We start from the raw sequence: 13,526 nt of genomic DNA, 5'->3' as shown, positions 1-13,526 counted from the left end.
TTTTATACTAGTGAATCTCCATTCAATCGATGTCCAACATTTCATTTCCGGCCCAATTTCAGGAAGGACACCAGGCTTACGCAAGCAACAAAAAGCGATTTCAGAGATCTCAAGTTGAGGGAACTTGGAAAACTATTAAGTTTAATGCAATTGCAAATTGACAAATCAACGAGTTTACTATGGGATCCAATAGATTGATCTACCTCAACTAATCTATTGCACTCCGAAATGTACAATTCCTCTAAATTTGGAAGCCCCGAAATACCGGATATTCTTTTTAGGAAATCACACTTGAGCAAAGTCAGAAATTTCAAATTCTGAAAGTTCTGTAAAAAAACAAAATAAAAAGAAATGAAATATATAAGCTTGAGGAAAGCTTACAACATATACGCACAATGTTATTAAAAAGAGAGAGAGAGAGAGAGATAATAATAGTACCTTGAATTTATTTCCCAATGATTTGAGCTTCCACTTAGTCATTGTTAAATCAACCAAGTTCTTTCCATTAAAGTTGGATGGAAGAGATGTACCATGATAGTTTTTAAAATCAAGCACCCTCAACTCGTTGGAGAAATAACTAGGTGGTTCTGAAAAGAGTGCATTACGATTTATGAGTACTCTGAGATTTGGCATCTTTTCGAAAGTTCCAGGACTCAAGTGTATCAAACCCTTCTTTTCAGGCAAGTCTATCAGTATGCCTTTAATTTTGTTTGTTCCCTAGCAAGACAATGCATAAATTTACCAACAAAATCAGAACATAATAAAGTTGATCTTCATATTTTATCATTTGCTAGAATCATTAATTTGTTTATATGTATATATATTATGTACATATAGTGCATGTATATATATATTACATATGAAAAGAAAACAAGCTTGTTTAGTCTTCCTCGCTTTCAAACTTTTTTAGAAAAAATTTCTTACCGTTTGGAAATTTTGTTATTAGAATGTTCCGAAGTAAGTGATCAAATACAAAATGTCAATGCTTGGTTTCATATTTACTAATTAATCTTACCTATTGATATAAGAAAAATTCAAGATACCGATAGAAAAACTACGTCTAATTGTAACCGGCCAATTAAGGAATTCTACTTATAAACAAAATACCTCTTATGAGTGATATGTGTGGTAGATGCAGTATGCATATAAATAAATGAGTGCAGGGATGCATTTGTATATGTATTTCTCAGCCCATTTTTACAATTTCAAATGAAATGTACTTTTATGTAAATCTTACCTTATTTTGTTCAAGTACATAACGAACATCTTCATGAGACCACAACCAAGTGCATTTTCCAGGATCTTTGTCTGACTCTTTACGAACAATTTCTTTGCCCATAACTTTGAGTAAATCATGCATGTTTATTGTGTCATACTCATCAATGGTTATGAGACACTTCTCCCTTAGTATTTGAATATCAGCATGGGGAAAGAAACCACAACAACCATCAAGTATGTTAGTAACATATTCTTTACGCCTCCCTGCAAAGAAACATGCAATGCCCAGGAAAATTTTCTTTTCACTTTCTTCCAAACCATCATAGCTTATTCTAAGCTTGTCTTGAATATTATCGGGAGGAATTCTTTTGTACTTTTCTAGAGCATCTTCCCAAAATTTAATTTCTTCTCTTTTACGTAAATATGACCCCAGCACTTTTAAAGCCAATGGAAGGCCCCCAGCATAATGCAAAAATTTTTCTGTGAGTTCTGCAAAACCTTGGTTCGGTTCTTTATTTTTGAAGGTATTCCAACAAAACAGCCGAAGAGCTTCATTGTGATCCAATTCCTTCATCTTGTATTGTAGATGAACATTATACTTAGTTAATAAACTTTCATCTCTTGTTGTTATAATAATTAAACTTGCTAAACCAAGCCAATCACCAAGCCTATCACGATCTCCAAGTAAGTTTTCAACTTGGAATAATTGATCCACATCATCAAGAACTAAAAGAACTTTTTTACTCCAAAGCATTTTTTTTATGAGACCCATTCCTTCATCTTCATTTCGAACCTTCAAACTCCAGGCACCAAGGATCTTGTAAAGAAGTGTCTCTTGCAATTGAATTAAACCATCCTTACGCTGTGAAGTTTCTCTCACGTTTGCAAGAAAACAACTATATTCAAACTGGTCAAGAAATGAGTTGTAGATCTCTTTAGCCAAGGTTGTTTTACCGACTCCACCAATTCCAAAGATTCCTAGTATGCGTGTAGTGTCATTCACTTCTACACTTGGAAGCTTATTATGGATGTCCTGTACTCTAGACTGCATTCCAACTAGATGCTTGGAAACGTGATTTAAAGATTTAGGCTTTACTATTCCAGAAACCTTTAGAACAACTTCTTGAATAAATTTAGATTCGTCCCTAGCAATGAAAAAAAGAAGAAGAGTTTTTAGGCTTTTCACAACAAAGAAACAAAAGAAAATGAACTAGTACTCAAAAAGTTTTATATCTGGTAACAAATGACAATGATCTATTTAATTAACGTTTTTTGTTCCCTTCTCAGATTTGGTTTGCCTCTTTAAGATGTATTATTATCACATTTTTTTTTAATAAAGGCATAAGTGTAACAGCCCGCTAGAAATTCAATTAAGGAATTTCTATTGACTTTAGGAACCTCGTGAAAACTCTGTAAGTTTACACGAATCGACTAATTGCATAAATTTTAGCCTGTCAACATAGTTAGTGTTATCACTCACTATGATGCTAGAAATGCGATTTTAATTATTTGAGATAGTTAAAAGTGTCAGAATACATTATAGTCTACATCACTAGGCTTAATTGAATATTTAGGATTTTTCAGTACTAAGTTTATTACATTTATTTTTGGAGTGAATAGTAACCTTGGTAAATGTACTAAGCGCAGTGTTTTCAAAATCACAATATGAAATTTCTAAATTAGGTTAGCGATATTTTATTTGGACACTTGGCAAGATCTTAACCACACAATGAATAGTATTAGATACTTGGCACAAAGAGAAACCATTAGATGGAATTGTGAAGGAAATCAAGGTGTGAGATCATGACACCTAAGCAAAATACACATTTGGAAAATATCTTAAGAATAGAGATTTAAAATACACATGGAAATATTTTAGCAACCTTACTCTTCCAAGTCTACTCCACATTTGGAAAATATATTGAGCTGATTTTTATAGATATTATTGGATAAAATATTTTGAGATAATCTTTTATAGATATTTTAGGTAGGAGAAAACCACACTCAACTCTCAAATCCAGCCTTATCATCTTCCTTATCTCGTCCATAAGCATCTCCAGCCATCACCCACGAACTTATCTTCATTTACACGTTCATTTAAAAGAATATCAAACACTTTCTCTCGGACAGCTTTTAGGAGTTCTTTTGCACGCCCATTTCGAAGCTTTTGTAAGTGTTTTATCATAAAGTCTCCTTCATATAAGTTGTTCCTTTTTGAGTCTAGTTTACATGTATATCTTATTTGTCCCATTTGAATATCATTTGGTCAGTCAAATATTATGTAAACTATAGAAAGGTCATTCTGGGAGATAAACTGGAGAATATGTTATAGTTTGGAGTTTTTGACCAAGCTAATGGATAGATATTGGTCTGAAATTTTTATGGAGTATCGTTAACATGTATATATGACTATTGGTTGAGGATTTTTGCATGATTAAAGGTTTTGATGAAAGATTTTCTTAGATTTAGAAACTTAGAAACTGGAAGAGGAAAAACAGTTTCTGTTTTGAGAAAGTTTAACTCTTTGGTGGTCTAAATCTATTCCAATGACTTTGATAATTTTATTGGAGGATCCTAAGCATCTTATATACATGTTATATTATTATTTTAAAGATATTTGATGTTATTTTCAAAGATATGAAATTTTATGTAAAGAGATATTCAAATAAGCCAAAGTGTGGATGTTCTTGGCTAAATTTATGTTTTGATTAATTTTTAACCATGTGATCTTGAATTAGAAGCTTATATATGTTTTAGGACATCTTTTTAAACCATGTGATGGTTTGGTTTGAAGATCACATATTTATAAGTCATAGATCAAAAGGTTGATCAAAACAAGTTGGAAACAAAAATCAATGGAAATAGCATATGAGAATTTCGGCTCTATGGAGTTTTAATAGTTGTGATTAGTTTTAAATTTTTCTGAGTTGATATTTAAGTTTAGGACAAAATTTACATGAGGAATGTAAATTTTGGAAACTTTTGGAGTTAGTATGCAAAATCCTTAAATTATGGGTTAAACGGTCATTTTTCCACATGTAGAGAGTAAAATGGAAATTTTACTATTTAAGTTAGTATTTTCCATATTTCAATTTATTAGTGATTTAGTGCTAACTTTTAGAATCACTAATTACAGTTCCTCGTGATCGCGCTTGAGGTTTTATAAGAAACGCGGAGATCGAGGTAAGTTAGCTTTTAACTTACTAGCAGTCTACTGTGTATGTGTGCTAAGTAAAAGAACTACAGTGTATGTATGTATGTATGTTATCATATATGTCATGCCATGCCAAGTTATCACGTAATTGTCTATTATACAGAATTTATTCTGTCATCAATTTTTATCTGTTACATAATATATTCTGTCATGTATTATTATACATTACAAGTATGTCATGTTAAATATGTTGTCTGTTATATGTTATGCCATGTTACGAAATGTTTCTATCTCAAGTTGGTCATGTATTTCAAGTTATGTTCAAGTCAAGTTTATGTAGAATACATGGGGCCACAACAACTGTGGAGTATGTATTTAACTGCATTGTGATGTGTAAAATACATGGGGCCACAACAACTGTGGAGTATGTATTTTTCATGTTAAGTCAAGTTTATGTAGAATACATGGGGCCACAACAACTGTGGAGTATGTATTTACACATAGAATACATGGGGCCACAACAACTGTGGAGTATGTATTTTTCATGTTAAGTCAAGTTTATGTAGAATACATGGGGCCACAACAACTGTGGAGTATGTATTTTTCATGTTAATTCAAGTTTCAGAGCAAGTTCATGCTAATTCAAGTTTCAGAGCAAGTTCATGCTAAGTCAATTTTCAGATCAAGTTCATGTCAAGTCACGTTCAGTTCATGTTTCAATTTAAGTTATGTCAATTATGCTATTTTGTACGCCAAGTTATGCTTTAATTACTTATGAATTTGATTATGCATTTATGCTTTTACTGTCATCCATGCATCATTAGCCTGTGTGAAAGTTTTTGTTAACTTGCTGAGATTTGTAATCAAATCTCACTGTGGTAGTCCCAACTACCATTCCCCCCGAATGGTAGATCTTGTTACAGGACCTGAAGGAGGATCAGGAGCTGACCAATTAGACACAGTCGACTGAACGACGGTGCGTCGTTAAATGTTAATATAGTAGTTAAATTACTACTTGTACGATGGAGTTGCATCTCCAGTACTTTTGGATCATAACCATTTTGGACTAGTGCTGTGATCTTAGTTATTCAATGGATCTTTATATATGAAGTATGTTTTAAGTATTTGGGATATTTTTAATTTAGTGCATAGTATTGCTAAAGAAAAAAAATTTATCCGCTGCGAATATTGCATAATGTTAGATGCATGTTAGGAATATTGCATCTTATATGTCATGAACGGGGCCAGGTAACCTTGTGTTGCATGTCTCGACGCTTCAAATGTCCGTTCGATCCCAAACGGAATTTGGGGGCGTCACAATAAGAGTGGGTAGAAGCAAAATACCTGTCTCCTAAAGTGAACCCAGCCAATTCGGCCACTTCGGTAATGGCTGATTTCCACCTTTGCACCTTGGTCTCATCCTTGATCTTATCTTTAAGTTTAGCCCATGCTTCTCCGAAACTCTTACTCTGATGTCGTACCTCTGTTGGATCTATATCGTAAAACACTGGTAGAATCGTTTGTTGCTTTGTTTTTCTGCAGTCGATGATCATCGCCAACTCTTCCAAGCACCATCTCGATGATGCATAGTTTTTTTAGAGTACTACAACTGAAATCCTTGAGCTTTCGATAGCTTCGGAAAGTGCTTGTGAGATTTCTTCCCCTCTTTGAAGCTTGTCATCATCTATGTATGTGTTTATGCCTTGATGAACTAAAGCAGCATATAGATGGGCAGTAAATTTTTTACGAGTATCCTCACCTCTAAAGCTCAAGAATACATCGTACTTCCACCTATGAATAAAAGAAGAAAGGGAAGAGGAAGAAGCACCTTGAACAGCCATCAGAGAAGTAAATTGGTGGATTACTACTGAAAGTGTACTCTTCTTAAATTGAGAATTCAGAAGTTGAAAGTTGCATTGGAAAATGGATACATGTTTGATGAAGAAAGATGATGAGAGTTTCTTGGCAATTTCTTGCGGTCCCTTTCAATGGAATACATAATAACTTAATTAGGCAGGGTCCTATTCTGGGCAACTTCCAGGAAAGACGAGGAGTTTCTTGGGCACACCCCTCTCCTTTCTTGCCCAAAACCCACCAGCCTATGACTTTTTGAGTCAACATCATCTTCAAAAGTCATATTTAAAGAGGAAAAACGATAAGCTTTTGTTAGAAAAAAATAAATAACACATGAAAGGTTTCTTGGTATCTCTTTTGAGGTAACTTTCATTTGCTTAGGAAAATCATACGCGGCTTCAGAGGAAAAACATGCATACGCATTTGTTAAAGAATAATTACTTTCTCAGCAATTTCTTTCGGTTCTTTTTGTTGATTGACTTGACTTCTTTTTTCATGAGAAGAAATTTAGTTGAAGGTGTTTAATGATTGTCTCGTGGGAAATAAGCTCTAGTCTTGTTGAAAAATATGCTCTAGTCTTGTGGAAAAATATGCCCTCCACTCTCTGCATTCTCTCAGTAGGAATTGGTCTAGAGATAGCCAATCGAGTGTTTCTCTGCAATGAGATTGTGAAGTTCTGTCAGTGGATGAAAAGAAACTTTGTTGAAGTGAATCACTTAAATCTTAATATCTTATGTGATTGCTAGAATTATTGGATCATTTTCTACTTTTTGACCATCATTTTCATTAAGATAAATTACATATTACCTTCCTTTTGCCAACTTCGAGGGAAGATGAGGAATTTCTTGGGAACGTCTTTGCAGTATCGTTCACTGAGATAAATAATAATTAAATTGCAGATGATTCTATTTTGGAAACTTACAAGAGAGATGAGTTTCTTGACAACTTCCTCGCTGTAACTTTCATATAATAGTACTTATGTGATTCTATAACAATAAATTATGCTATAAATATAAGATTTTCAAACAGTGGATTATCCAATTCAGTAAGCAATTGAAGTGGACTTCTTTATAGCTGAACAGAGGATTATTTTTATGTACTAAAAACAAATATCATGTTTGGTAAGTAAGCTTCTAATATTGATTTTGATGGCCACTTGTATTTCAGATCATAAGTTCATTACAGAGGAATGTTTGATTAGTTGTGATTTTAATTATTGGGTGTAAACTTGCTCTGCCTTGGAGTTACTCTCTCAATGCCCTTTAGAAGTCCTCAAGCACTTGTCCACTTGATAAACTTTAGTCCTTTCCATAATGTGGTACAGAACTTCACTTATAGATGATATGTGATTTATTACAAAATCAAACAAACGACAAATACTCTTTGCAAAACCCTGTCTCTGACTAAAGCAAGTATGCAAGGGCTTTTCTTCTTAATTAGTTCAGTGTGTCAGAATACATTTTGGATTGAACTACGGCTTGTAATCAGAAAATCTATCTACTTTTTTGTGCTAATATAGTTACTACAAGTGCTAATATAGATTGGTAAAACAATGCCTTGCAGCATGACAAACTACATACGGGCAATTCTTTCTTTCTTTTCAAAAACCTGTTCTATTTGCTTGACATCTCCATCATTTTCAAAGCTCAAGCTCATCAATTTCCATTGTAATAGAAGGTTAAGAGTTCATTTGTTCATTCACAAACACTCGTATACTAATATTGTATCAGGAGCTCTATCCTCTTTTTGGCAAATTTGTATTATGCTAGTTTTGCTGATGAGATGGAAGTTGAAAGTTAAATACAATATTATTAGAATATAATTTTTTAATATGATTTAAGTTTCTGGATTTAAAAAAAAATTAAATTTTTTATTAAATTTTGTTTAGAAGTTTTAAAAAGTTATAATTATTAGAAAAGATGAGACAAACCAGCCAAAAATACGGGAAAAGTAATTCTTTGCTAGTTCCCACAACACCCCAGATCTCCTTTCTTCCCATGACTTATATCAAAAGTAATTTTTAAAGAGATAAACGAATTGATCATAATAGGGATGTACATGGTCAAATATTCAACTTTCTCCAAAATCCAACCCCAGTGAAAGGGAAAGGGAGAAATTGTCTGAGAGGCTGCCAAGAAATAAGCTGCATCCACCCCAACAATTTCTTGGCAACTTCCTTGTGTAAAGCAAAAGTTGAATATCGCATGCCCATTTGCTTTAAGATCCCGTTTGATTATACAGATGAGATAAAATAAAAAATTTATATATAATAAATTTATATATAATAATGAAATCGTTTGAATTAAGATATTTTATTATAAACTTTTGGGAGATTAGACGTAAAAGGTTAAATAAAAAAATTATATAGTTAAAATAGGATTCGAATATAATTTTTTTAATATAATTTTTATTTTGAGAATTGATGTATAAAATCTGTCTTTTCCTCCTTTTAAAATTTAGAATTTGGTCCAAAATATAAAAACATCTGATTAATGGGTTGGCGCATGATAAACGATGCGTATTATTTTGATGATCATGATCTAGAACATCCAGCTTATTTCAATATTTTGGCATAGAAAAATAGATGAGTAAATCACAAATGTCCTTTCTGAGTATATATAAGACAATCGGAATGGATAATGGCCAAACCCAAATTAACCAATTTAATATTTTGGCAGAGAAAATAAGTGGCCAATGTCCTTTGCTAGCTCCCACGAACAACCACCCTCTCCTTCTTTCCAAAAACGGCCCCCATCATGACTTGTAGAGTCAAATATGTCTTCAAAAGTCATTTTTAAAGAGAAACTCTAAAATCCCACCTCGAGGAAAGGAAAAGAGAGAGAATTACCTAAAATTTTCACAAGGCAAATTGATGAACGGACCCAGAAACACTCCTGTGGGAACAAGGACATGATACTGAAATCAAGAGGGAATTGGTGACTCTAACCATGGCCATCCCATATGGGTACAAGGACATGATACAGAATTTAGCAACTCAATGCCGAAACACAAAAATCTCAACCAAAATATTACTATCGATTCACTAATGGAATTAAGATGCACTAAACGATTAAAATTACTTACTAATGTAATAAATGAGTCATGAGTCATGACTATTTTAGATTAATATGCTTCTCAATTGGTTCAAAAAGTCATCAGCCCTTCATCATTTATATATATATATATGTTACCCTTGATCATGATCTGAATAATTGTCTAAGAAATTTTTTCTTTCCCATTTGAAAATTGGTTCAAATATCTACGGCGGATAAGTACTGAAAGACCCTCCTTATGCGTTTGATGAAGAAAGATGATAGAGTTTCTTGGCAATTTCCTTACAGTACCTTTTATTGGAAGAAATAATAAATTAATTCGGTAGAGTCCTACTCTGGGTAACTTCAAGGAAAGATGAGGAGTTTCTTGGGCACTTCCTTGCGATACATTTCATTGAGATGAGTAAAAGATTACATAGTTGGGCCCTCTTCTTGACAACTTAGGTTTCATTTTGATGATGAGTTGAGTTGAGATGAGTTAAATTCTTTATAAAGAATAATGAATTGAGATGATAAACTGAGGTGGAAATCGAGTTTAATAAAACCGTGCGCATGAGTGAGGCGAGAAGATGAAAAAATGGGGCTGCTGATCGAAACAGGGCGTTTTGCATTTTTACCTTCTTCTCTGAAAACTGAAATTAGATTCCTCAACCTCTCCAGCCTATTTTTTTTTTTTTTTTTAAGCTCAATCAATCAATGATGCATTTCAGTCCTGAATAAACCGTTGGATATACAATGGACAAGATTTTTTAATGCCTCTGAGTAATGTTTTTTTGTTTATCTATGATTGATTACTACTTAATCTAGACAACTCGGAAGTTAGAAGCCGTGTTAATTGAAAGTTGAAAGCATACGCGGCCTTAGAAAAAGCGAACAAACATTCGAGTTTCTCGGCAACTTCCTTTCGGTCCCTTTTCTTGAATGACTTGACGTCATTTTTTCACAAGTAGAAATTCAGTTGTAGACGTTTAATGACTGACTACCTTGTGGAAAATAGGCTCCAGTCTTATGGAAAAATATGCCTTCCAAAATCTATTAGCTGGGCATTTAATGAACGCACCGGCCAATCATTTTCATAAAAATCAAATAATTTTAAAGCTACCGACACCCAATTAATACATGTATGGTCCTGAGTCCTAGCGTACCATAACTTTTTTCTTGATGTCTTTTCATTATTTTGTTTCTATGAACTTTACAAAAATTGATCACATGAACCAATTTAGCTAGATTAACAGTAACATAAGAAAATAGTATTCAGAAGATGGTTTGATATGTGCGGGCGAGCATCTCCATACTATTTTCAAAAAATAAAATCAAAGATGATATATAAATATATATATATATATATATATATATAATTCAATTAAATCAAGTGAGAAGTCCAAATGAATAGAAAAAAATGGGTAGTTTTTATTTTTTGGAAGTGAGTTTGTACGTTTCTCATGTAGCATTCTAAATCTTTGCAAGAGGTGACTACTTATTCGCCTTCCATGGGTAATTCTTGATGGTCACAAGTTGGTAGCTTCTCAAAGCAGCACATGAAATCGAAGGAAAATTAGGTTGCAAATTTTCTTGGCAATTTCCTTGCCGTACCTTTCATTGGAATAAATAATAAATTAACCAGGCAGGGTCGTTTTCTTGGAAACTTCAAAGAAAGATGAGGAGTTTTTTGGGCACTTCCTTGCGGTACCTTCATTGAGATAAGTAATAAATTAAACAGGGTTGGCCCTCTTCTTGACAACTTAAAAGAAATATGATGATTTTCTTATAAGCAACTTTCTTGCATGCTATACCTTTCAAATAATAAATAAAATTACAGAGACTCCTCTTCTTGGCAACCTCAAAGAAAGATGAGGATTTTTGGCCACTTCCTTGCACGCGGTGCCTTTCATTGAAACGAGTAACAAAATATACATAATCCTCTCAAGAATATACAAAATATTCTCCAATTGGCCAACCGAATTGGAGAGTTTTAAGTTTGAATAGAGGTGGACTCATTATGTGAAATTTAGCATATTAATACTACGTATAGGAGTTTTAGAGAGTGGACCATCGAATTTGATAAGTAATCTTTTTTAGCTTCTAGAGTATATTTCTTAGTTCAAGATCCCTCTTACCTAACTTTTTTTTTTCTTTTTTTATAACCCCTCTTACATAACTCGAATCAAAGAGAATTAGTAGATTTGTTTAGCCCAGAATGATAATGGGCTAGGGTTATGAACTTATAATCTCTAATATGATGATAGATCAAGTTGGCCCCTGCGAAAACAACTTGATCATGCAATCGAATAGGATCATCTCCATTGGTGGCATGCAAGTGATGCTTGAATGATTTTCCCCTTGTTAGCCGAGCAGAGGGTAATGAGTGTTTAAATAGAATGGTAAAAATAACAAATCATATATTAGTATTAATATTTTATTATATTAACAATAGAGTAGTACTATTTAAAAGCCTTTACACCACACACTATCAGTCGCATAATATAATTTGATTTGTAAGATTCAAATTTTAAAATTTATCTTTTTAATCAAATTACTTCACATGAATGTTATGGTATAAAGACCTTCAAATAGAATATTTCTTAACAAAAATATTCTTTGTTTTGTTTTTTTGGGTCTTTCTCCAAAAGAGAAAGAAAGAAAAGTTCTTAATTCTTTAAAAGCGAACCCTACCTCACATTAACCATATGTACAATTAGAAAGATCGCTGAAAAGTTATGCCTTCAATTCTAAAGGTCTCTCTAACATATACACGCATCTTAATTTTGAGCCTAATCGCCGAAAGGTTTGGCATATTTACTTTGAAAATGAAAAGCTTCAGATCCAGCTCATTTCAATATTTTGGCAGAGTAAAATAAATGGTCATCCAGACCCACACCCCTCTCCTTTCTTCCCCAAAACCCACCGGCCTATGACTTTTTGAGTCAACATCGTCTTCAAAAGTCATATTTAGAGAGGAAAAAGGAGACGCGTTTGTTATAAAAAAGAAATAAATAATACATGAAAGGTTTCTTGGCATCTTCTTTTGAGGTACCTTTCATTTAGGCAACTTCGAAGAAAGACGGAAGGAGTTTCTTGGCAACTTAATTCCTTGCTGTACTTTTCATTGAGATATATAATTAAATACACATGATAGATACTCTTCTTGGAAACTTCGTATTTTAGCTGGTAGATGGCCAGATGCAATATCCCTGCAGGCCTTTTTCAAAAGAGAAAGAAATAAACTTACCAGGAAGTTATGCTTTGGGTTTCCACACATAAAAAAAATTACCCAAAACAAAAATGATAGTGCTCATGACATGGTCAAATATTCAACTTTTTCCAAAATCCCACCCCGGGTTAAGGGTTATAGAGGGAGAATTACTTAGAGATTTCACAAGGCAAACCATCCATGCCGAAGAACTGACCCAGAAACTCCCCCGGCCTAATAGTCATCCGAAACTAGTAAATATATAAATATATATATTGAGAAATACTCAAATCATGACAACGATAAGCTAAACTCTCAACTCGAAGTCGAGCTTGAGACCTTCCCACAAACGAGTTCGAGTCGACTCGATAAACAACTTTCTTGCATTATGCTATCCTATCAATGTAGGAAATTGATTTTTCTTTTTGGGTTAATTATAATGCTAAATATAAGTTTCAGTACTCATACAAGTCTCTTCAGTGTTTTTTTTTTAATAAAAAAAAAAGTTTGTGCCTTACTGCAAACTAATGAACGGTGGTTCTAAAAGAACTGTAGGGGATTGATTACTTCTTATATGTAGATGACTACCCTTAAATCGAGAAGTTAAAGTTGCGTTGCAATCATCATCATCAAACGTGCACGAGCGCGCACATACAAATAAGATATGGGCAATGCTACTTATAGTTTTCTATTTGGAGACTATAATGTAAGTTTAGATAATTTTATCTTTAAATTTTTTTAAAATTACAAAAATATCTATTTTAAAATGATATTTTTTTTATTTAATAAAGGGACTTGTACATGCAATCTTTAAGTGAGAACTACAAATAAAATTTCTCATAATTATTTATATATATATATATATATATACACGTGTGTGTAAAAGATGGTACTTGTTGATCATGTGGTGAATAGAATTTGGTTAATTTGGGTACCTAGTACGTTTGTCATGTGCAGTGTTTTAACCATTGCTTTCTAATTGGGTGGACGGTAAATTAAATGAATAAATAATTCGTTTTTAGGTAGAAGATATTTGTTCAAAGCTACAGAGTGTAAA

At 33.0% G+C, this 13,526-nt stretch overlaps 2 protein-coding genes across 2 annotated transcripts in view; both read right to left on the bottom strand.

Annotated features, from left to right (window-relative positions):
• The window catches only part of LOC122299730 (toll/interleukin-1 receptor-like protein), a 120,871-nt gene that overhangs the window by 100,346 nt on the left and 6,999 nt on the right, over positions 1–13,526 (bottom strand). The gene's annotated exons all lie outside the window — the stretch shown is intronic.
• On the bottom strand, positions 42–6,277 carry LOC122299556 (disease resistance protein RUN1-like). Its single transcript, XM_043109928.1, has 4 exons — positions 5,717–6,277; positions 1,238–2,363; positions 439–717; positions 42–326 (listed from the first exon to the last, which is right to left on the bottom strand). The coding sequence occupies exons 1-4, from the start codon at positions 5,923–5,925 to the stop codon at positions 42–44; spliced, it is 1,899 nt and encodes a 632-aa protein (XP_042965862.1). The 5' UTR covers positions 5,926–6,277.

The sequence above is a fragment of the Carya illinoinensis genome, chromosome 16 (genome assembly GCF_018687715.1).
Source record: "Carya illinoinensis cultivar Pawnee chromosome 16, C.illinoinensisPawnee_v1, whole genome shotgun sequence".
In the NCBI taxonomy this organism is placed as follows: Eukaryota; Viridiplantae; Streptophyta; class Magnoliopsida; order Fagales; family Juglandaceae; genus Carya; species Carya illinoinensis.
This window is presented reverse-complemented; position numbering and strand designations above follow the sequence as displayed.